Raw genomic sequence first — 20,211 nt, 5'->3', positions numbered from 1 at the left:
CAACCAATACATTTTTACCCGCGACATTGTTTTCCAAGTAGCCCAATTTAGCCGGAAAACCGAGAAAATGGCAACACTGCCCCGCCCCTTCTTCTGTAGGGTTTATCGGCGGCTGGCATCCAACGTTACTGTGCGTTATCGCCACCTACCGCACTGGAGCGCCCCCGCATCCCGAAGCATAAACATTTACAAATAGAAGTATAAAGAGGGGTTCTTGCAAATGCAGGAACGCCCCGAATTGCACCCTTCTCATATAAGCTACTGTGAGTGATTCATTTGATAAAAACGTAGGCTACATTTGAATTGGGTAGCTTTGATCCGTTATATATTTTTGATTGGTCGAAATTCATGGGCCCTTGGTATGCATACATTTAATATAAATATTCGAGTGAACGTTGATAGAAATCTGCTACCCACCAATACCATATATCAAGGCTTTTCACTGTACTTATACATGTGTCATTAAAACATATATCAAGTAATTTTTTAAGTAAGATTTTACACAACGGTGTCGTGAAAGAGATATATTTGGTTTTAATTTTGTCACTCAATAATATTCCACCAATCGCCACACAGGCCTCAACGAGTTGCTAGGAAGAATATGGTAATATATGCAATGCAGCCACCTCTGCAGCTACCATTCTGAGGTAAGAACAACTTCAACGTTTTCATTAAATATAGCAAAACTCGAGAGAATTTCTGCTTCATTCCAAAAAGTTCAATTTCTAGATGACTTCCTTGTAAGTATCAATCAAAATCTCGCTACCGGGTAACACATTTATATCGATAGAAATATACAGATTTTCGTTTGGTCGCTTCAAATGTGGTTGTTGTTGTTTAGTCCCACCCAAAATGGAGCCTCTTCTTCCTTGTTCTCCGGCGGCTCCAGGCTCGGCTCAACTAGAAGGGGGGACGGGTGGGTCTAGCCCAAATATTTGGGCCCCCGTCAATTTATAGACCATTTGACAAATACAGCACAGCATTACTAATGTTATGGATCCGATTTGCGATGTACATTTTCAAGGTCGGCCATACATTGGCGTTAAATGTGATAATGCGGGGGCCGAGGCGCAGTAAATGCCCGGGTTTCTGCAGCGCTGATTTTTGTGGTATGGTCCGGTTGGAACCGACAACCTGAGGGGTCAGAGCAGGGGGGAAATACACCGAATATACACGATACGGGCGATATGTGTTTAAACTAGAAAAATAACACCATGTCACACATTGCGCGTTATCGATGCAAAAGGGTCCAGTTTTGACTCCATTTTCCTCGCGCGCTCGCCGGTGCTCATTCGGCGGCGTTTCTGTCCTACCCCCGGTAGAGCGGTTAGTTTGACTGTTCTTTGCGATAAAAACCCGGCATGCTGGTTTATTTTGGTTATTTAGCCCTGTCAATGGAATGGTAGTTAGCAAGCTCACCATCCCAAATATGAATGTCACGATCTTACCCTCTGCAACATGTGTGACTGATAGCTACATTGTTAGCAATACAAGCTAAGCTAGCTAACATACGTCGCCCCCATTGTACAAAAGGGCGCAGTCAACACGCACCAGCTGAAATACAAATCTCCATCCTCTCGCTAGACTATTCTACGTAACTGGTCAGGTGCTATGATAATGCAATCAATGCCCGTTCATAAATGAAACATCAGAAAGATAATTGTGTTGCTCTGAATGCATTTCTGAAAGAGAAAACAAACTATTCATACATTTGTAACCACAGTAATATAGTTACTGTAGCTAATCAACAAACAGCATGCCAGACAGTTATACACAATGTATTTGCGTCAATGCATTTTGCACTCTGATGTGCTTTGTAAACAATATTACCATCTCATTTCCACATTAGAAATGGTCTATTTGTAAAAACAAATACAAAAATAATAGGCCTAAGATACAGTATATAAAAAAATATATATATATTTCCCACATTAACTTACAGCCCTGTCATCACAGAGTTTTTAAACCATGTATTCTCTTTGCTGTGGTTGTCATCAGTGTGCATCCTAACTCTATGTGCTGTGGTTGTCATGTGATCATCAGTACATCCTAACTCTATGTGCTGTGGTTGTCATGTGATCATCAGTACATCCTAACTCTATGTGCTGTGGTTGTCATCAGTGTGCATCCTAACTCTATGTCCTGTGGTTGTCATGTGATCATCAGTACATTCTAACTCCGTGCTGTGGTTGTCATGTGATCATCAGTACATCCTAACTCTATGTGCTGTGGTTGTCATGTGATCATCAGTACATCCTAACTCTATGTGCTGTGGTTGTCATGTGATCATCAGTACATCCTAACTCTATGTCCTGTGGTTGTCATGTGATCATCAGTACATACTAACTCTATGTGCTGTGGTTGTCATGTGATCATCAGTACATCCTAACTCTATGTCCTGTGGTTGTCATGTGATCATCAGTACATACTAACTCTATGTGCTGTGGTTGTCATGTGATCATCAGTACATCCTAACTCTATGTGCTGTGGTTGTCATGTGATCATCAGTACATCCTAACTCTATGTCCTGTGGTTGTCATGTGATCATCAGTACATCCTAACTCTATGTGCTGTGGTTGTCATGTGATCATCAGTACATCCTAACTCTATGTCCTGTGGTTGTCATGTGATCATCAGTACATACTAACTCTATGTCCTGTGGTTGTCATGTGATCATCAGTACATACTAACTCTATGTCCTGTGGTTGTCATGTGATCATCAGTACATCCTAACTCTATGTCCTGTGGTTGTCATGTGATCATCAGTACATCCTAACTCTATGTGCTGTGGTTGTCATGTGATCATCAGTACATCCTAACTCTATGTCCTGTGGTTGTCATGTGATCATCAGTACATACTAACTCTATGTCCTGTGGTTGTCATGTGATCATCAGTACATACTAACTCTATGTCCTGTGGTTGTCATGTGATCATCAGTACATACTAACTCTATGTCCTGTGGTTGTCATGTGATCATCAGTACATCCTAACTCTATGTCCTGTGGTTGTCATGTGATCATCAGTACATTCTAACTCTGTGCTGTGGTTGTCATGTGATCATCAGTACATCCTAACTCTATGTCCTGTGGTTGTCATGTGATCATCAGTACATACTAACTCTATGTGCTGTGGTTGTCATGTGATCATCAGTACATCCTAACTCTATGTCCTGTGGTTGTCATGTGATCATCAGTACATTCTAACTCTGTGCTGTGGTTGTCATGTGATCATCAGTACATCCTAACTCTATGTCCTGTGGTTGTCATGTGATCATCAGTACATACTAACTCTATGTCCTGTGGTTGTCATGTGATCATCAGTACATCCTAACTCTATGTCCTGTGGTTGTCATGTGATCATCAGTACATTCTAACTCTGTGCTGTGGTTGTCATGTGATCATCAGTACATCCTAACTCTATGTGCTGTGGTTGTCATGTGATCATCAGTACATCCTAACTCTATGTCCTGTGGTTGTCATGTGATCATCAGTACATTCTAACTCTGTGCTGTGGTTGTCATGTGATCATCAGTACATCCTAACTCATCCTGGAGCTGCCAGCAGCTGCGTGAGGAGGTGTGGTTGGTGTGGTTGGTGTGATCAGGTGGTGACCGTGGTAACGGGATCCGGCTGCAGCCATGGAGACCAAGCAGGAAACATCCCCTGTGTGGAGCCAGGCAGGAAACAGCGAATCAGGGAATGCCACTCAGGTGACTGATACTGTAACTGTACTCCACATGTGTCCAACTCATTGTCGTCCCACCCTTCTACCTGATTGATGAATTAAGGTCACTAATTAGTAAGGAACTACCCTCACCTGGTTGTCTTACTTGAAAGGAAAAACCTGCAAACACTCTGCCATCTGTGGAATGAGTTTGACACCCCTTCTGTACTCACTCATGTCTTACAAGTAGGGCGGAGTTGCCCCTAGATGCAGATCTTGGGCCAGTTTTGCATTTCCCTCACTAATGGTTAAAGGGATACTGCAGGATTTTGGCAATGATGCCCTTTATCTACCTCCCCGGAGTCAGATGAACTGGTGGATACCATTTTTATTTATCTGTGTTCAGTAAGAAGGAAGTTGGAGGTAGTTTTGTGAGCCCAATGCTAACTAGCGTTAGCACAATGACTGGAAGTCTATGGGTATCTGCTATCGTGCACAACTTCCTTCAAACTGCACGCAGAGACATACAAATGGAGTTCATCTGACTCTGGGTAAATAGATTAAGGGCCTCTGCCAACATCCCAAAGTATCCCTTTAAGGTCAGGATTGGGGCAGGAGAAGCTTATCCTAGATCTGTATCTAGGGGAAACTTCACCCCGAAGCTCAGGTCTGTCTTGCATTGTTAGGAGGGTCCATTCAGTTTAATTCAGGATCTTCATCGAAACTCATTGAAACAATGGGACATTTTAAAATCATGAATAGCCCTAGTTCACGATTACATTCTGTGTCTCTCTCTCTCTGTGTGTTGCAGGTGCATTTTGAGGGGGGTACAGTAGCCCAGATAGTGTACAGTGGAGACCAACAGGACAGAGGGCAGCAGGTGGTCTACACAGCAGACGGTAACTCCTACACATCTGTGGAGTCTGCAGAACACACGCTGGTCTACATCCACCCGGCCGACGGATCAGGGGTGAGAAACACGGGGCCTTTTACAGGACATTTCCATTGTACTTTATTCTCACGTACTTATAAGAACTGTTCTATTCTATGTGTATTGACCTGTGGTTTTCCAGGGTGTGTTTTCTGACCAGCCTCAGGTGGCCTACATTCAACAGGATGGTACTACGCAACAGGTACGTTTTATTTACACTATTCTTTTTCATGGACTTGTATTAAAAATAAAATAATGAATTTTAATGCAAATGGACAATACAAGTTTTATCATATTGTTATCGTACATAACTTGACCAGGGGGAAAAAAAACTCTGGTACTCAGTTATTTCTCTGTCAGGTCAAGCGGAACTCTGGGTCCTAAGTAGAAATGTTGCGTGTTATTCTCTCTCTTGCCACCAGGTGACAGTGTTGTTGCCCAGTGGCCAGAACATGAACGCTGCCAACCTTCATGTCCTCAGTAACGTGGCCGAGGCTCCACAGGCCCTCCTGGAGCCAGTTACACAGGTGAGGAGTCGGTAGTGCTGAACGATTTAGTGCTTTTTGAGGTCGGTTCGGTTTCAGTTCGATAGTGCATTTAATGTTTTAAAAAATGATATGGGTTAAGTGCTTTAACAACACAGAATAAAACTATTAATAAAAGTCCCATGGTGGTAGTGACTGTCCATTACTGCTTATCACTTATTTACCATCATTTATTCACATGACTTTACTTTAATAAAACATTTCAGTTTTTGAGTATATTATTATTTTTATTCCAAGTCATCTCATCTCTGAAGAGTTGCTGCCTATGATGTCTGACAAAATCACTATTTTAGTGGTTCTTCAAAGTAAATAAGACAGACTTTTATGATTTCTGAATACCAACTATCAGTCAGTTAGATCATGTATTTTCAGGTAGAGATCCCTCTTGAAGCAGCTGCTCTCTGTCCCTCTCCATCGCTCATTCTCCTGTCTCTTCTCTCTGTCCCTCTCCATCGCTCATTCTCCTGTCTCTTCTCTCTGTCCCTCTCCATCGCTCATTCTCCTGTCTCTTCTCTCTGTCCCTCTCCATCGCTCATTCTCCTGTCTCTTCTCTCTGTCCCTCTCCATCGCTCATTCTCCTGTCTCTTCTCTCTGTCCCTCTCCATCGCTCATTCTCCTGTCTCTTCTCTCTGTCCCTCTCCATCGCTCATTCTCCTGTCTCTTCTCTCTGTCCCTCTCCATCGCTCATTCTCCTGTCTCTTCTCTCTGTCCCCTCTCCATCGCTCATTCTCCTGTCTCTTCTCTCTGTCCCTCTCCATCGCTCATTCTCCTGTCTCTTCTCTCTGTCCCTCTCCATCGCTCATTCTCCTGTCTCTTCTCTCTGTCCCTCTCCATCGCTCATTCTCCTGTCTCTTCTCTCTGTCCCTCTCCATCGCTCATTCTCCTGTCTCTTCTCTCTGTCCCTCTCCATCGCTCATTCTCCTGTCTCTTCTCTCTGTCCCTCTCCATCGCTCATTCTCCTGTCTCTTCTCTCTGTCCCTCTCCATCGCTCATTCTCCTGTCTCTTCTCTCTGTCCCTCTCCATCGCTCATTCTCCTGTCTCTTCTCTCTGTCCCTCTCCATCGCTCATTCTCCTGTCTCTTCTCTCTGTCCCTCTCCATCGCTCATTCTCCTGTCTCTTCTCTCTGTCCCTCTCCATCGCTCATTCTCCTGTCTCTTCTCTCTGTCCCTCTCCATCGCTCATTCTCCTGTCTCTTCTCTCTGTCCCTCTCCATCGCTCATTCTCCTGTCTCTTCTCTCTGTCCCTCTCCATCGCTCATTCTCCTGTCTCTTCTCTCTGTCCCTCTCCATCGCTCATTCTCCTGTCTCTTCTCTCTGTCCCTCTCCATCGCTCATTCTCCTGTCTCTTCTCTCTGTCCCTCTCCATCGCTCATTCTCCTGTCTCTTCTCTCTGTCCCTCTCCATCGCTCATTCTCCTGTCTCTTCTCTCTGTCCCTCTCCATCGCTCATTCTCCTGTCTCTTCTCTCTGTCCTCTCTCATCAGCTCATTCTCCTGTCTCTTCTCTCTGTCCCTCTCCATCGCTCATTCTCCTGTCTCTTCTCTCTGTCCCTCTCCATCGCTCATTCTCCTGTCTCTTCTCTCTGTCCCTCTCCATCGCTCATTCTCCTGTCTCTTCTCTCTGTCCCTCTCCATCGCTCATTCTCCTGTCTCTTCTCTCTGTCCCTCTCCATCGCTCATTCTCCTGTCTCTTCTCTCTGTCCCTCTCCATCGCTCATTCTCCTGTCTCTTCTCTCTGTCCCTCTCCATCGCTCATTCTCCTGTCTCTTCTCTCTGTCCCTCTCCATCGCTCATTCTCCTGTCTCTTCTCTCTGTCCCTCTCCATCGCTCATTCTCCTGTCTCTTCTCTCTGTCCCTCTCCATCGCTCATTCTCCTGTCTCTTCTCTCTGTCCCTCTCCATCGCTCATTCTCCTGTCTCTTCTCTCTGTCCCTCTCCATCGCTCATTCTCCTGTCTCTTCTCTCTGTCCCTCTCCATCGCTCATTCTCCTGTCTCTTCTCTCTGTCCCTCTCCATCGCTCATTCTCCTGTCTCTTCTCTCTGTCCCTCTCCATCGCTCATTCTCCTGTCTCTTCTCTCTGTCCCTCTCCATCGCTCATTCTCCTGTCTCTTCTCTCTGTCCCTCTCCATCGCTCATTCTCCTGTCTCTTCTCTCTGTCCCTCTCCATCGCTCATTCTCCTGTCTCTTCTCTCTGTCCCTCTCCATCGCTCATTCTCCTGTCTCTTCTCTCTGTCCCTCTCCATCGCTCATTCTCCTGTCTCTTCTCTCTGTCCCTCTCCATCGCTCATTCTCCTGTCTCTTCTCTCTGTCCCTCTCCATCGCTCATTCTCCTGTCTCTTCTCTCTGTCCCTCTCCATCGCTCATTCTCCTGTCTCTTCTCTCTGTCCCTCTCCATCGCTCATTCTCCTGTCTCTTCTCTCTGTCCCTCTCCATCGCTCATTCTCCTGTCTCTTCTCTCTGTCCCTCTCCATCGCTCATTCTCCTGTCTCTTCTCTCTGTCCCTCTCCATCGCTCATTCTCCTGTCTCTTCTCTCTGTCCCTCTCCATCGCTCATTCTCCTGTCTCTTCTCTCTGTCCCTCTCCATCGCTCATTCTCCTGTCTCTTCTCTCTGTCCCTCTCCATCGCTCATTCTCCTGTCTCTTCTCTCTGTCCCTCTCCATCGCTCATTCTCCTGTCTCTTCTCTCTGTCCCTCTCCATCGCTCATTCTCCTGTCTCTTCTCTCTGTCCCTCTCCATCGCTCATTCTCCTGTCTCTTCTCTCTGTCCCTCTCCATCGCTCATTCTCCTGTCTCTTCTCTCTGTCCCTCTCCATCGCTCATTCTCCTGTCTCTTCTCTCTGTCCCTCTCCATCGCTCATTCTCCTGTCTCTTCTCTCTGTCCCTCTCCATCGCTCATTCTCCTGTCTCTTCTCTCTGTCCCTCTCCATCGCTCATTCTCCTGTCTCTTCTCTCTGTCCCTCTCCATCGCTCATTCTCCTGTCTCTTCTCTCTGTCCCTCTCCATCGCTCATTCTCCTGTCTCTTCTCTCTGTCCCTCTCCATCGCTCATTCTCCTGTCTCTTCTCTCTGTCCCTCTCCATCGCTCATTCTCCTGTCTCTTCTCTCTGTCCCTCTCCATCGCTCATTCTCCTGTCTCTTCTCTCTGTCCCTCTCCATCGCTCATTCTCCTGTCTCTTCTCTCTGTCCCTCTCCATCGCTCATTCTCCTGTCTCTTCTCTCTGTCCCTCTCCATCGCTCATTCTCCTGTCTCTTCTCTCTGTCCCTCTCCATCGCTCATTCTCCTGTCTCTTCTCTCTGTCCCTCTCCATCGCTCATTCTCCTGTCTCTTCTCTCTGTCCCTCTCCATCGCTCATTCTCCTGTCTCTTCTCTCTGTCCCTCTCCATCGCTCATTCTCCTGTCTCTTCTCTCTGTCCCTCTCCATCGCTCATTCTCCCTGTCTCTTCTCTCTGTCCCTCTCCATCGCTCATTCTCCTGTCTCTTCTCTCTGTCCCTCTCCATCGCTCATTCTCCTGTCTCTTCTCTCTGTCCCTCTCCATCGCTCATTCTCCTGTCTCTTCTCTCTGTCCCTCTCCATCGCTCATTCTCCTGTCTCTTCTCTCTGTCCCTCTCCATCGCTCATTCTCCTGTCTCTTCTCTCTGTCCCTCTCCATCGCTCATTCTCCTGTCTCTTCTCTCTGTCCCTCTCCATCGCTCATTCTCCTGTCTCTTCTCTCTGTCCCTCTCCATCGCTCATTCTCCTGTCTCTTCTCTCTGTCCCTCTCCATCGCTCATTCTCCTGTCTCTTCTCTCTGTCCCTCTCCATCGCTCATTCTCCTGTCTCTTCTCTCTGTCCCTCTCCATCGCTCATTCTCCTGTCTCTTCTCTCTGTCCCTCTCCATCGCTCATTCTCCTGTCTCTTCTCTCTGTCCCTCTCCATCGCTCATTCTCCTGTCTCTTCTCTCTGTCCCTCTCCATCGCTCATTCTCCTGTCTCTTCTCTCTGTCCCTCTCCATCGCTCATTCTCCTGTCTCTTCTCTCTGTCCCTCTCCATCGCTCATTCTCCTGTCTCTTCTCTCTGTCCCTCTCCATCGCTCATTCTCCTGTCTCTTCTCTCTGTCCCTCTCCATCGCTCATTCTCCTGTCTCTTCTCTCTGTCCCTCTCCATCGCTCATTCTCCTGTCTCTTCTCTCTGTCCCTCTCCATCGCTCATTCTCCTGTCTCTTCTCTCTGTCCCTCTCCATCGCTCATTCTCCTGTCTCTTCTCTCTGTCCCTCTCCATCGCTCATTCTCCTGTCTCTTCTCTCTGTCCCTCTCCATCGCTCATTCTCCTGTCTCTTCTCTCTGTCCCTCTCCATCGCTCATTCTCCTGTCTCTTCTCTCTGTCCCTCTCCATCGCTCATTCTCCTGTCTCTTCTCTCTGTCCCTCTCCATCGCTCATTCTCCTGTCTCTTCTCTCTGTCCCTCTCCATCGCTCATTCTCCTGTCTCTTCTCTCTCTGTCCCTCTCCATCGCTCATTCTCCTGTCTCTTCTCTCTGTCCCTCTCCATCGCTCATTCTCCTGTCTCTTCTCTCTGTCCCTCTCCATCGCTCATTCTCCTGTCTCTTCTCTCTGTCCCTCTCCATCGCTCATTCTCCTGTCTCTTCTCTCTGTCCCTCTCCATCGCTCATTCTCCTGTCTCTTCTCTCTGTCCCTCTCCATCGCTCATTCTCCTGTCTCTTCTCTCTGTCCCTCTCCATCGCTCATTCTCCTGTCTCTTCTCTCTGTCTCTCAGACTGGACAAGTAGGCGTGCAATAGGCTTTGGCGGTATACCATATATACAGTGGGGAGAACAAGTATTTGATACACTGCCGATTTTGCAGGTTTTCCTACTTACAAAGCATATAGAGGTCTGTCATTTTTATCATAGGTACACTTCAACTGTGAGAGACGAAAAATCCCAAAAATCACATTGTATGATTTTTAAGTAATTAATTTGCATTTTATTGCATGACATAAGTATTTGATACATCAGAAAAGCAGAACTTAATATTTGGTACAGAAACCTTTGTTTGCAATTACAGAGATCATACGTTTCCTGTAGGTCTTGACCAGGTTTGCACACACTGCAGCAGGGATTTTGGCCCACTCCTCCATACAGACCTTCTCCAGATCCTTCAGGTTTCGGGGCTGTCGCTGGGCAATACGGACTTTCAGCTCCCTCCAAAGATTTTCTATTGGGTTCAGGTCTGGAGACTGGCTAGGCCACTCCAGGACCCTGATATGCTTCTTACGGAGCCACTCCTTAGTTGCCCTGGCTGTGTGTTTCGGGTCGTTGTCATGCTGGAAGACCCAGCCACGACCCATCTTTAATGCTCTTACTGAGGGAAGGAGGTTGTTGGCCAAGATCTCGCGATACATGGCCCCATCCATCCTCCCCTCAATACGGTGCAGTTGTCCTGTCCCCTTTGCAGAAAAGCATCCCCAAAGAATGATGTTTCCACCTCCATCCTTCACGGTTGGGATGGGGTTCTTCTTCCTCCAAACACGGCGAGTGGAGTTTAGACCAAAAAGCTCTATTTTTGTCTCATCAGACCACATGACCTTCTCCCATTCCTCCTCTGGATCATCCAGATGGTCATTGGCAAACTTCAGACGGGCCTGGACATGCGCTGGCTTGAGCAGGGGGACCTTGCGTGCGCTGCAGGATTTTAATCCATGACGGCGTAGTGTGTTACTAATGGTTTTCTTTGAGACTGTGGTCCCAGCTCTCTTCAGGTCATTGACCAGGTCCTGCCGTGTAGTTCTGGGATGATCCCTCACCTTCCTCATGATCATTGATGCCCCACGAGGTGAGATTTTGCATGGAGCCCCAGACCGAGGGTGATTGACCGTCATCTTGAACTTCTTCCATTTTCTAATAATTTCGCCAACAGTTGTTGCCTTCTCACCAAGCTGCTTGCCTATTGTCCTGTAGCCCATCCCAGCCTTGTGCAGGTCTACAATTTTATCCCTGATGTCCTTACACAGCTCTCTGGTCTTGGCCATTGTGGAGAGGTTGGAGTCTGTTTGATTGAGTGTGTGGACAGGTGTCTTTTATACAGGTAACGAGTTCAAACAGGTGCAGTTAATACAGGTAATGAGTGGAGAACAGGAGGGCTTCTTAAAGAAAAACTAACAGGTCTGTGAGAGCCGGAATTCTTACTGGTTGGTAGATGATCAAATACTTATGTCATGCAATAAAATGCAAATTAATTACTTAAAAATCATACAATGTGATTTTCTGGATTTTTGTTTTAGATTCCGTCTCTCCCAGTTGAAGTGTACCTATGATAAAAATTACAGACCTCTACATGCTTTGTAAGTAGGAAAACCTGCAAAATCGGCAGTGTATCAAATACTTGTTCTCCCCACTGTACGCATATGTTCCTGACTATACAGTGCATTCGGAAAGTATTCAGACCCCTTGACTTTTTCCACATTTTGTTACGTTACAGCCTTATTCTAAAATGGATTAAATCGTTTTCCCCCCTCATCAATCTACACACAATACCCCATAATGACAAAGCAGAAACAGGTTTTGTAGAAATGTAAGCACATTTTATAAAAATTAAAAACTGAAATATCACATTTACATAAGTATTCAGACCCTTTACTCAGTACGTTGTTGAAGCAGCTTTGGCAGTGATTATAGCCTCGAGTCTTCTTGGGTATGACGCTACAAGCTTGGCACACCTGTATTTGTGGAGTTTCTCCCATTCTTCTCTGCAGATCCTCTCAAGCTCTGTCAGGTTGGATGGGGAGCGTCGCTGCACAGCTATTTTTAGGTCTCTCCAGAGATGTTAGATCGGGTTCAAGTCCGGGCTCTGGCTGGGCCACTCAAGGACATTCAGAGACTTGTCCCGAAGCCACTCCTGCGTTGTCTTGGCTGTGTGCTTAGGGTCGTTGTCTTGTTGGAAGGTGAACCTTCGCCCCAGTCTGAGGTCCTGAGGGCTCTGGAGCAGGTTTTCATCTAGGATCTCTCTGTACTTTGCTCCGTTCATCTTTCCCTTGATCCTGACTAGTCTCCCAATCCCTGCCGCTGAAAAACATCCCCACAGCATGATGCTGCCACCACCATGCTTCACCGTAGGGATGGTGCCAGGTTTCCTCCAGACGTGATGCTTGGCATTCAGGCCAAAGAGTTCAATCTTGGTTTCATCAGACCAGATAATCTTGTTTCTGATCAAAACAAATCAAATGTTATTTTTCACATGCGCCGACTACAACAGGTGTAGACTACAACAGGTGTAGACCTTACAGTGAAATGCATACTTACAAGCCCTTAACCAACAATGCAATTTTAAGAAAAATAAGTGTTAAGTAAACAATAGATAAGCAGTAAAATAACAGTAAAAATAACAATAGCGAGGATATATACAGGGGGTACCAGTACAGAGTCAATGTACGGGGGCACCGGTTAGTCGAGGTAATTGAGGTGATATATACAGTACCAGTCAAAAGTTTTAGAACACCTTTTTTGGTTACTACATGATTCCATATGTGTTATTTCACAGTTGTGATGTCTTCTCTATTATTCTACAATGTAGAAAATAGTAAAAATAAAGAAAAACCCTGGAATGTGTCCAGACTTTTGACCGGTACTGTACATGTAGGTATAGTTAAAGTGACTGTCCATAGATAATAAACAGAGTGTAACAGCAGTGTAAAGGGGAGGGGGAGGGGGGTGTAGTCTGGGTAGCCATGATTAGCTGTTCAGGAGTCTTATGGCTTGGGGGTAGAAGCTGTTAAGAAGCCTTTTGGACCTAGACTTGGCGCTCCGGTACCGCTTGCCGTGCGGTAGCAGAGAGAACAGTCGATGACTAGGGTGGTTGGAGTCTTTGACAATTTTTAGGGCCTTCCTCTGACACTGCCTGGTATAGAGGTCCTGGATGGCAGGAAGCTTGGCCCCAGTGATGTACTGGGCCGTACGCACTACCCTCTGCAGTGCCTTGCGGTCGGAGGCCGAGCAGTTGCCATACCAGGCAGTGATGCAACCAGTCAGGATGCTCTCGATGGTGCAGCTGTAGAACCTTTTGAGGATCTGAGGACCCATGCCAAATATTTTCAGTCTCCAGCGGGGGAATAGGCTTTGTCGTGGCCTCTTCACGACTGTCTTGGTGTGTTTGGACCATGTTAGTTCATTGGTGATGTGGACACCAAGGAACTTGAAGCTCTCAACCTGCTCCACTACAGCCCCGTCGATGAGAATGGGGGTGTGCTCAGTCCTCATCTTTTTCCTATAGTACACAATCCATCTCCTTTGTCTTGATCACGTTGAGGGAGAGGTTGTTATCCTGGCACCACACTTCCAGGTCTCTGACCTCCTCCCTATAGGCTGTCTCATCATTGTCGGTGATCAGGCTTACAACTGTTGTGTCGTCGGCAAACTTAATAATGGTGTTGGAGTCGTGCCTGGCCATGCAGTCATGGGTGAACAGGGAGTACAGGAGGGGACTGAGCACACACCCCTGAGGGGCCCCCGTGTTGAGGATCATGTGTTGTTACCTACCCTTACCACCTGGGGGCGGCCCGTCAGGATGTCCAGGATCCAGTTGCAGAGGGAGGTGTTTAATCCCAGGGTCCTTAGCTTAGTGATGAACCATGTTGGTATTACAGACTCCGTCAGGGACAGGTTGAAAATGTCAGTGAAGACACTTGCCAGTTGGTCAGCGCATGCTCCGAGTACACGTCCTGGTAATCCGTCTGGCCCTGCTGCCTTGTGAATGTTGAACTGCTTTAAAGTCTTACTCACATCGGTTACGGAGAGCGTGATCACATAGTCATCTGGAACAGCTGATGCTCTCATGCATGCTTCAGTGTTGCTTGCCTCGAAGCGAGCATAGAAGGGTTTTAGCTCATCTGGTAGGCTTGTGTCACTGGGCAGCTCGTGGCTGTGCTTCCCTTTGTAGTCTGTAATAGTTTGCAAGCCCTGCCACATCCGACCAGCGTCAGAGCCGGTGTAGTACGATTCGATCTTAGTCCTGTATTGACTCTTTGCCTGTTTGATGGTTCGTCGAAGGGCATAGCAGGATTTCTTATGAGCGTCCGGGTTAGAGTCCCGCTCCTTAAAAGCGCTAGCTCTACCCTTTAGCTCAGTGCTGATGTTGCCTGTAATCCATGGCTTCTGGTTGGGGTATGTACGTACGGTCACTGTGGGGACGACGTCATCGATGCATTTATTGATGAAGCCGGTGACTGAGGTGGTATACTCCTCAACGCTATCTGAAGAATCCCGGAACATATTCCATTCTGTGCTTGGAGACCTACAGGAGGGTGGCGCTCCAGGAACAGGGTAGGAGTGAACACCTACAGGAGGGTAGGTCTCCAGGAACAGGGTTGGAGTGAACACCTAGAGAAGGGTAGGTCTCCAGGAACAGGGTTGGAGTGAACCTACAGGAGGGTAGGTCTCCAGGAACAGGGTTGGAGTGAACCTACAGGAGGGTAGGTCTTCAGGAACAGGGTTGGAGTGAACCTACAGGAGGGTAGGTCTCCAGGAACAGGGTTGGAGTGAACCTACAGGAGGGTAGGTCTTCAGGAACAGGGTTGGAGTGAACCTACAGGAGGGTAGGTCTCCAGGAACAGGGTTGGAGTGAACCTACAGGAGGGTAGGTCTCCAGGAACAGGGTTGGAGTGAACCTACAGGAGGGTAGGTCTCCAGGAACAGGGTTGGAGTGAACACCTAGAGGAGAGTAGGTCTCCAGAACAGGGTTGGAGTGAACACCTAGAGAAGGGTAGACTCATTATAGTTCACCAGGGCCTGTACATCATTTCTATTTGTTTGGATACATGCGTGTTCAACAGGGTTAACACCTAATAAGTACCTTTTATTCTTTCCATCCCAGGGTCAGCTGTCTGTGTCTGGGATGGTTGACCCCTCCTCCAGCCCCCTGGGGGCCACATCCACTGAGGACTCTGACGAAGAGGATGATGAGGACGAAGAGGACTCGGACCTAGATGACTGGGAGCCTAGCGCGCCACAGTCCTTCACACCACACAACCTCTGTGAGTGTCTTTACCTCCCTGGTGACGGGGCCTTCTGGGCGTCTACTAGGGACAGGACCAATAGTGCTCTGTGTTAATACTGACAGTTAAATATGAGAATGAAGCCATTCTCTCTCTGTTTTCTGCCTCTCTCTGTCTTGGACCCACTCCATCTGGGATTCTGGGACCCTCACTGACATACTTTCATTCTCTCCTTTCTAACCTCTCTCCCTCCCTCTCTCTCCTTTCTAACCGCTCTCCCTCCCTCTCTCCTTTCTAACCTCTCTCCCTCCCTCTCTCCTTTCTAACCTCTCTCCCTCCCTCTCTCCTTTCTAACCTCTCTCCCTCCCTCTCTCCTTTCTAACCTCTCTCCCTCTCTCTCTCCTTTCTAACCTCTCTCCATCCCTCTCTCTCCTTTCTAACCTCTCTCCCTCCCTCTCTCCTTTCTAACCTCTCTCCCTCCCTCTCTCCTTTCTAACCTCTCTCCCTCCCTCTCTCCTTTCAACCTCTCCCTCCCTCTCCCTCTCTCCCTCCCTCTCTCCCTCCCTCTCTCTCCTTTCTAACCTCTCTCCCTCCCTCTCTCCATCCCTCTCTCTCTCCCTCCCTCTCTCTCTCCCTCCCTCTCTCCCTCCCTCTCTCCTTTCTAACCTCTCTCCCCCCTCTCTCAGGGTGTGAGGAGTGTAACAACTCCAACCCGTCAGTGTGTGTGAAGCACGGTGCCCTCCACCCCATCCCCAACCGTCCAGTGGTCTCCCGGGCCCGTGCCAGCCTCCCCCTCATTCTCTACATAGACCGCTTCCTAGGGGGAGTCTTCTCCAAGAGACGCATCCCCAAGAGGACCCAGTTCGGCCCCGTGGAGGGACCCCTGGTCAGACAGGGAGAACTTCACGACCACTACATCCACCTCAAGGCAAGTTAACCTCTCTGTTTGCTTTCTAGAATAATAATAATAAGGTGCAGCTATAGCCTGTATACTTTTTTTATTTTATTTTTTATTTCACCTTTATTTAACCAGGTAAGCCAGTTGAGAACAGGTTCTCATTTACAACTGCGACCTGGCCAAGATAAAGCAAAGTAGTGCAATAAAAACAACACAGAGTTACATATGGGGTAAAAAAACATAAAGTCAGAAATACAACAGAAAATATATATACAGTGTGTGCAAATGTAGCAAGTTATGGAGGTAAGGCAATAAATAGGCTATAGTGCAAAATAATTACAATAGTATTAACACTGGAATGCTAGATGTGCAAGAGATTATGTGCAAATAGAGCTACTGAGGTGCAAAAGAGCAAAATAAATAACAATATAGGGATGAGGTAGTTGGGTGGGCTAATTTCAGATGGGCTGTGTACAGGTGCAGTGATCGGTAAGGTGCTCTGACAACTGATGCTTAAAGTTATTGAGGGAGATAAGAGTCTCCAGCTTCAGAGATTTTTGCAATTCGTTCCAGTCATTGGCAGCAGAGAACTGGAAGGAATGGCGGCCAAAGGAGGTGTTGGCTTTGGGAATGACCAGTGAGATATACCTGCTGGAGCGCAGACTACGGGTGGGTGCTGCTATGGTGACCAATGAGCTAAGATAAGGCGGGGATTTGCCTAGCAGTGATTTATAGATGGCCTGGAGCCAGTGGGTTTGACGCACGAACATGTAGTGAGGACCAGCCAACAAGAGCGTACAGGTCACAGTGGTGGGTAGTGTATGGGGCTTTGGAGACAAAACGGATGGCACTGTGATAGACTACATCCAATTTGCTGAGTAGAGTGTTGGAGGCTATTTTGTAAATGACATCGCCGAAGTCAAGGATCGGTAGGATAGTCAGTTTTACGAGGGCATGTTTGGCAGCATGAGTGAAGGAGGCTTTGTTGCGAAATAGGAAGCCGATTCTAGATTTAACTTTGGATTGGAGATTCTTTATGTGAGTCTGGAAGTTGAGTTTACAGTCTAACCAGACACCTAGATATTTGTAGTTGTCCACATACTCTAGGTCAGACCCGTCGAGAGTGGTGATTCTAGTCGGGTGGGCGGGTGCTAGCAGCGTTCGATTGAAAAGCATGCATTTAGTTTTACTAGTGTTTAAGAGCAGTTGAAGGCTACTGAAGGATTGTTGTATGGCATTGAAGCTCGTTTGGAGGTTTGTTAACACAGTGTCCAATGAAGGGCCAGATGTATACAAAATGGTGTCGTCTGCGTAGAGGTGGATCTGAGAGTCACCAGCAGCAAGAGCGACATCATTGATATACACGGAGAAAAGTGTCGGCCCAAGAATTGAACCCTGTGGCACCCCCATAGAGACTGCCATAGGTCCAGACAACAGGCAAGACTTTAATGTCTTATCAAATGGTTCCCTTGTGGGAAATGATCAAATGGTTCCCTTGTGGGAAATGATCAAATGGTTCCCTTGTGGGAAATGATCAAATGGTCCCCTTGTGGGAAATGATCAAATGGTCCCCTTGTGGGAAATGATCAAATGTAGTTGTTCCTGACTATATATTAGTTCCTGACTATATACTGTGCTGTTCTTGCCTACAGTGGCTTGCGAAAGTATTCACCCCCCTTGGCATTTTTCCTATTTTGTTGCCTTACAATCTGGAATTAAAATAGATTTTTGGGGGGTTTGTATCATTTGATTTACACAACATGCCTACCACTTTGAAGATGCAAAATAATTTTTTTTTGTGAAACAAACAAGAAATAAGACAAGAAAAACAGAACTTGAGCGTGCATAACTATTCACCCCCCCAAAGTCAATACTTTGTAGAGACACCTTTTGCAGCAATTACAGCTGCAAGTCTCTTGGGGTATGTCTCTATAAGCTTGGCACATCTAGCCACTGGGATTTTTGCCCATTCTTCAAGGCAAAACTGCTCCAGCTCCTTCAAGTTGGATGGGTTCCACTGGTGTACAGCAATCTTTAAGTCATACCACAGATTCTCAATTGGATTGAGGTCTAGGCTTTGACTAGGCCATTCCAATACATTTAAATGTTTCCCCTTAAACCACTCAAGTGTTGCTTTAGCAGTATGCTTAGGGTCATTGTCCTGCTGGAAGGTGTACCTCCGTCCCAGTCTCAAATCTCTGGTAGACTGAAACAGCTTTCCCTAAATAATTTCCCTGTATTTAGCGCCATCCATCATTCCTTCAATTCTGACCAGTTTCCCAGTCGCTGCCGATGGGAAAAACATCCCCACAGCATGATGCTGCCACCACCATGCTTCACTGTGGGGATGGTGTTCTCGGGGTGATGAGAGGTGTTGGGTTTGCGCCAGACATAGCGTGTTCCTTGATGGCCAAAAAGCTCAATTTTAGTCTCATCTTCCATATGTTTGGGGAGTCTCCCACATGGCTTTTGGCAAACACCAAACATGTTTGCTTATTTTTTTCTTTAAGCAATGGCTTTTTTTCTGTCCACTCTTCCGTAAAGCCCAGCTCTGTGGAGGGTAGGGCTTAAAGTGGTCCTAGGGACAGATACTCCAATCTCCGCAGGTCTTGGAGAGTGTCTCGCTGGTTTGGGCGGGGTGTCTGCTGATCAAATGTTCCTGAGGTGTTGGGTCTGCGGTTGAGGGCGATATCCTTTAGGGTCCGGGCGAAGGTGGGCACTGCTGCCTTGTATAGGTGGACCTGGTCGTAAAGGCTGTTCAAGTCCAGGGTGGAGTGGTGGGCCAGGTAGACGTTTGGTTTTGAGGCACAGTCACGGTAAATACTTGCGTTTATCTGCAGTATGGTAGCAGGGTGGACGTCTTTTCGTGGTAGCAGGGTGGAGGTAACCACTTGTGCGTTGGGGAAAGTAGAAGAAGCTTTTTCTATCACTCCCTTGAGTGATGTGGCCACCCTTTCCTGCTGTGATCTCAGGTCGTTTGTGCCTGTGTGTATTATTATGTGGCTGGGTGATCCTAGTCGGTCCTCAGACAGAAGGTCTAGGGCGCGCTGGGTGTTTGGACACCAGAGTTTAGACACTGTTTGTTTTCTTGAATGTATTTCCCGTTTGAATCCATAAGGAGTACAATCTGTGGCTTGTGTATATCCTCAGTGGGTGTGGGGGGGTCGTCATGAGGGCTATCAGGGTGGCTGACAGGGGGGGGTGCTCAGAGGGGGTGTGATCCCCTGGGCTTGGGGTTCTTCATTTGTTTGTCTGGCTGTGATGTCGAGGCTATGGTCAGGGTCTGAGGTGGGCTGTTCTGCTGGCTTCTCTGCGGGGGTGGCCAGCTCTCTAATGGGTTGTTCTCTGTCACCCGTCATCGTTCTCACCTTCTCCTCCAGCACTCTGATCCTCTCCTCTAGTGCTCTGTTCTTCTCCTGCTCCTGCTCTTTCTCCTGTTGATGTTGTCTCACCACAGTCCAGAGTGCAGACATGTCTCTCTCTACCTGCAGCTCTCCAGGTCTAGTTAAGGGGGTGTTGTTGTGCTGGACTGCTGTCTAGTATCCTGAGTTTCCTCCAATCGCTAACACCCCACCTCTTAACAGAGGGGTAGTGTGTTAATATAGCACTGTGCCATGCCAGGGGATGGTCTGTGTGGAAGATAAGGTTGCTTATGTTCCCATTTGTATAAAAGTCAGCAAAAAGTGTCTCCTGATTTCCCATATGGAGTTTCATTTTGTACTCTTTTAGTGTCTTATCATTCTTTACATTCAGAGGGTACTGTATTTTAATGACCTCGAACAGTTGGAGGGTGCTTCTAAGGCCTCTCCATTTAGTTGGGGTAGACTGTGCGACTCTCCTGCCATTGTTGGGCTCAAGGGCTTTGACACCTCTCACTTCACACGTCAGTGCTAATTGAAGTTGTATCTCTTTGTACTAACAAGCTTGGTAGCCTTAGCATTCAGTCCTTATAAAGTAAAATATAATAATAATAATAATAATAATATGCCATTTAGCAGACGCTTTTATCCAAAGCGACTTACAGTCATGTGTGCATAAATTTTTACGTATGGGTGGTCCCGGGGATCGAACCCACTACCCTGGCGTTACAAGCGCCATGCTCTACCATTTGAGCTACATAGGAAACATATATCATTGTAATGTATTTTTCTTCTTGTTTTTTAAAAGTAAAAAATAGCTTCGGACTAAACATTACCCACTCAGTTCCAGGTTG

At 47.1% G+C, this 20,211-nt stretch overlaps 1 protein-coding gene across 2 annotated transcripts in view; it reads left to right on the top strand.

The window, feature by feature from the left end:
* The first annotated feature begins 251 nt into the window (after positions 1 to 251).
* Positions 252 to 20,211, top strand: part of prdm10 (PR domain containing 10) — a 60,588-nt gene continuing 40,628 nt past the window's right edge. Inside the window, exons 1-7 of one of the 2 annotated variants that reach the window (XM_041878198.2) lie at positions 252 to 647; positions 3,533 to 3,710; positions 4,476 to 4,634; positions 4,738 to 4,797; positions 5,018 to 5,122; positions 14,980 to 15,139; positions 15,787 to 16,028. In XM_041878198.2, coding sequence (XP_041734132.1) covers positions 3,639 to 3,710; positions 4,476 to 4,634; positions 4,738 to 4,797; positions 5,018 to 5,122; positions 14,980 to 15,139; positions 15,787 to 16,028 — 798 coding nt within the window. In that variant the 5' untranslated portion in view covers positions 252 to 647; positions 3,533 to 3,638. The other variant, XM_041878199.2, reaches the window with a different exon arrangement.

Source organism: Coregonus clupeaformis, chromosome 6 (assembly GCF_020615455.1).
Source record: "Coregonus clupeaformis isolate EN_2021a chromosome 6, ASM2061545v1, whole genome shotgun sequence".
Lineage (NCBI taxonomy): Eukaryota > Metazoa > Chordata > Actinopteri > Salmoniformes > Salmonidae > Coregonus > Coregonus clupeaformis.
Note: the sequence above shows the minus strand (reverse complement) of the source record. Positions and strands in the feature narration are given on the sequence as shown.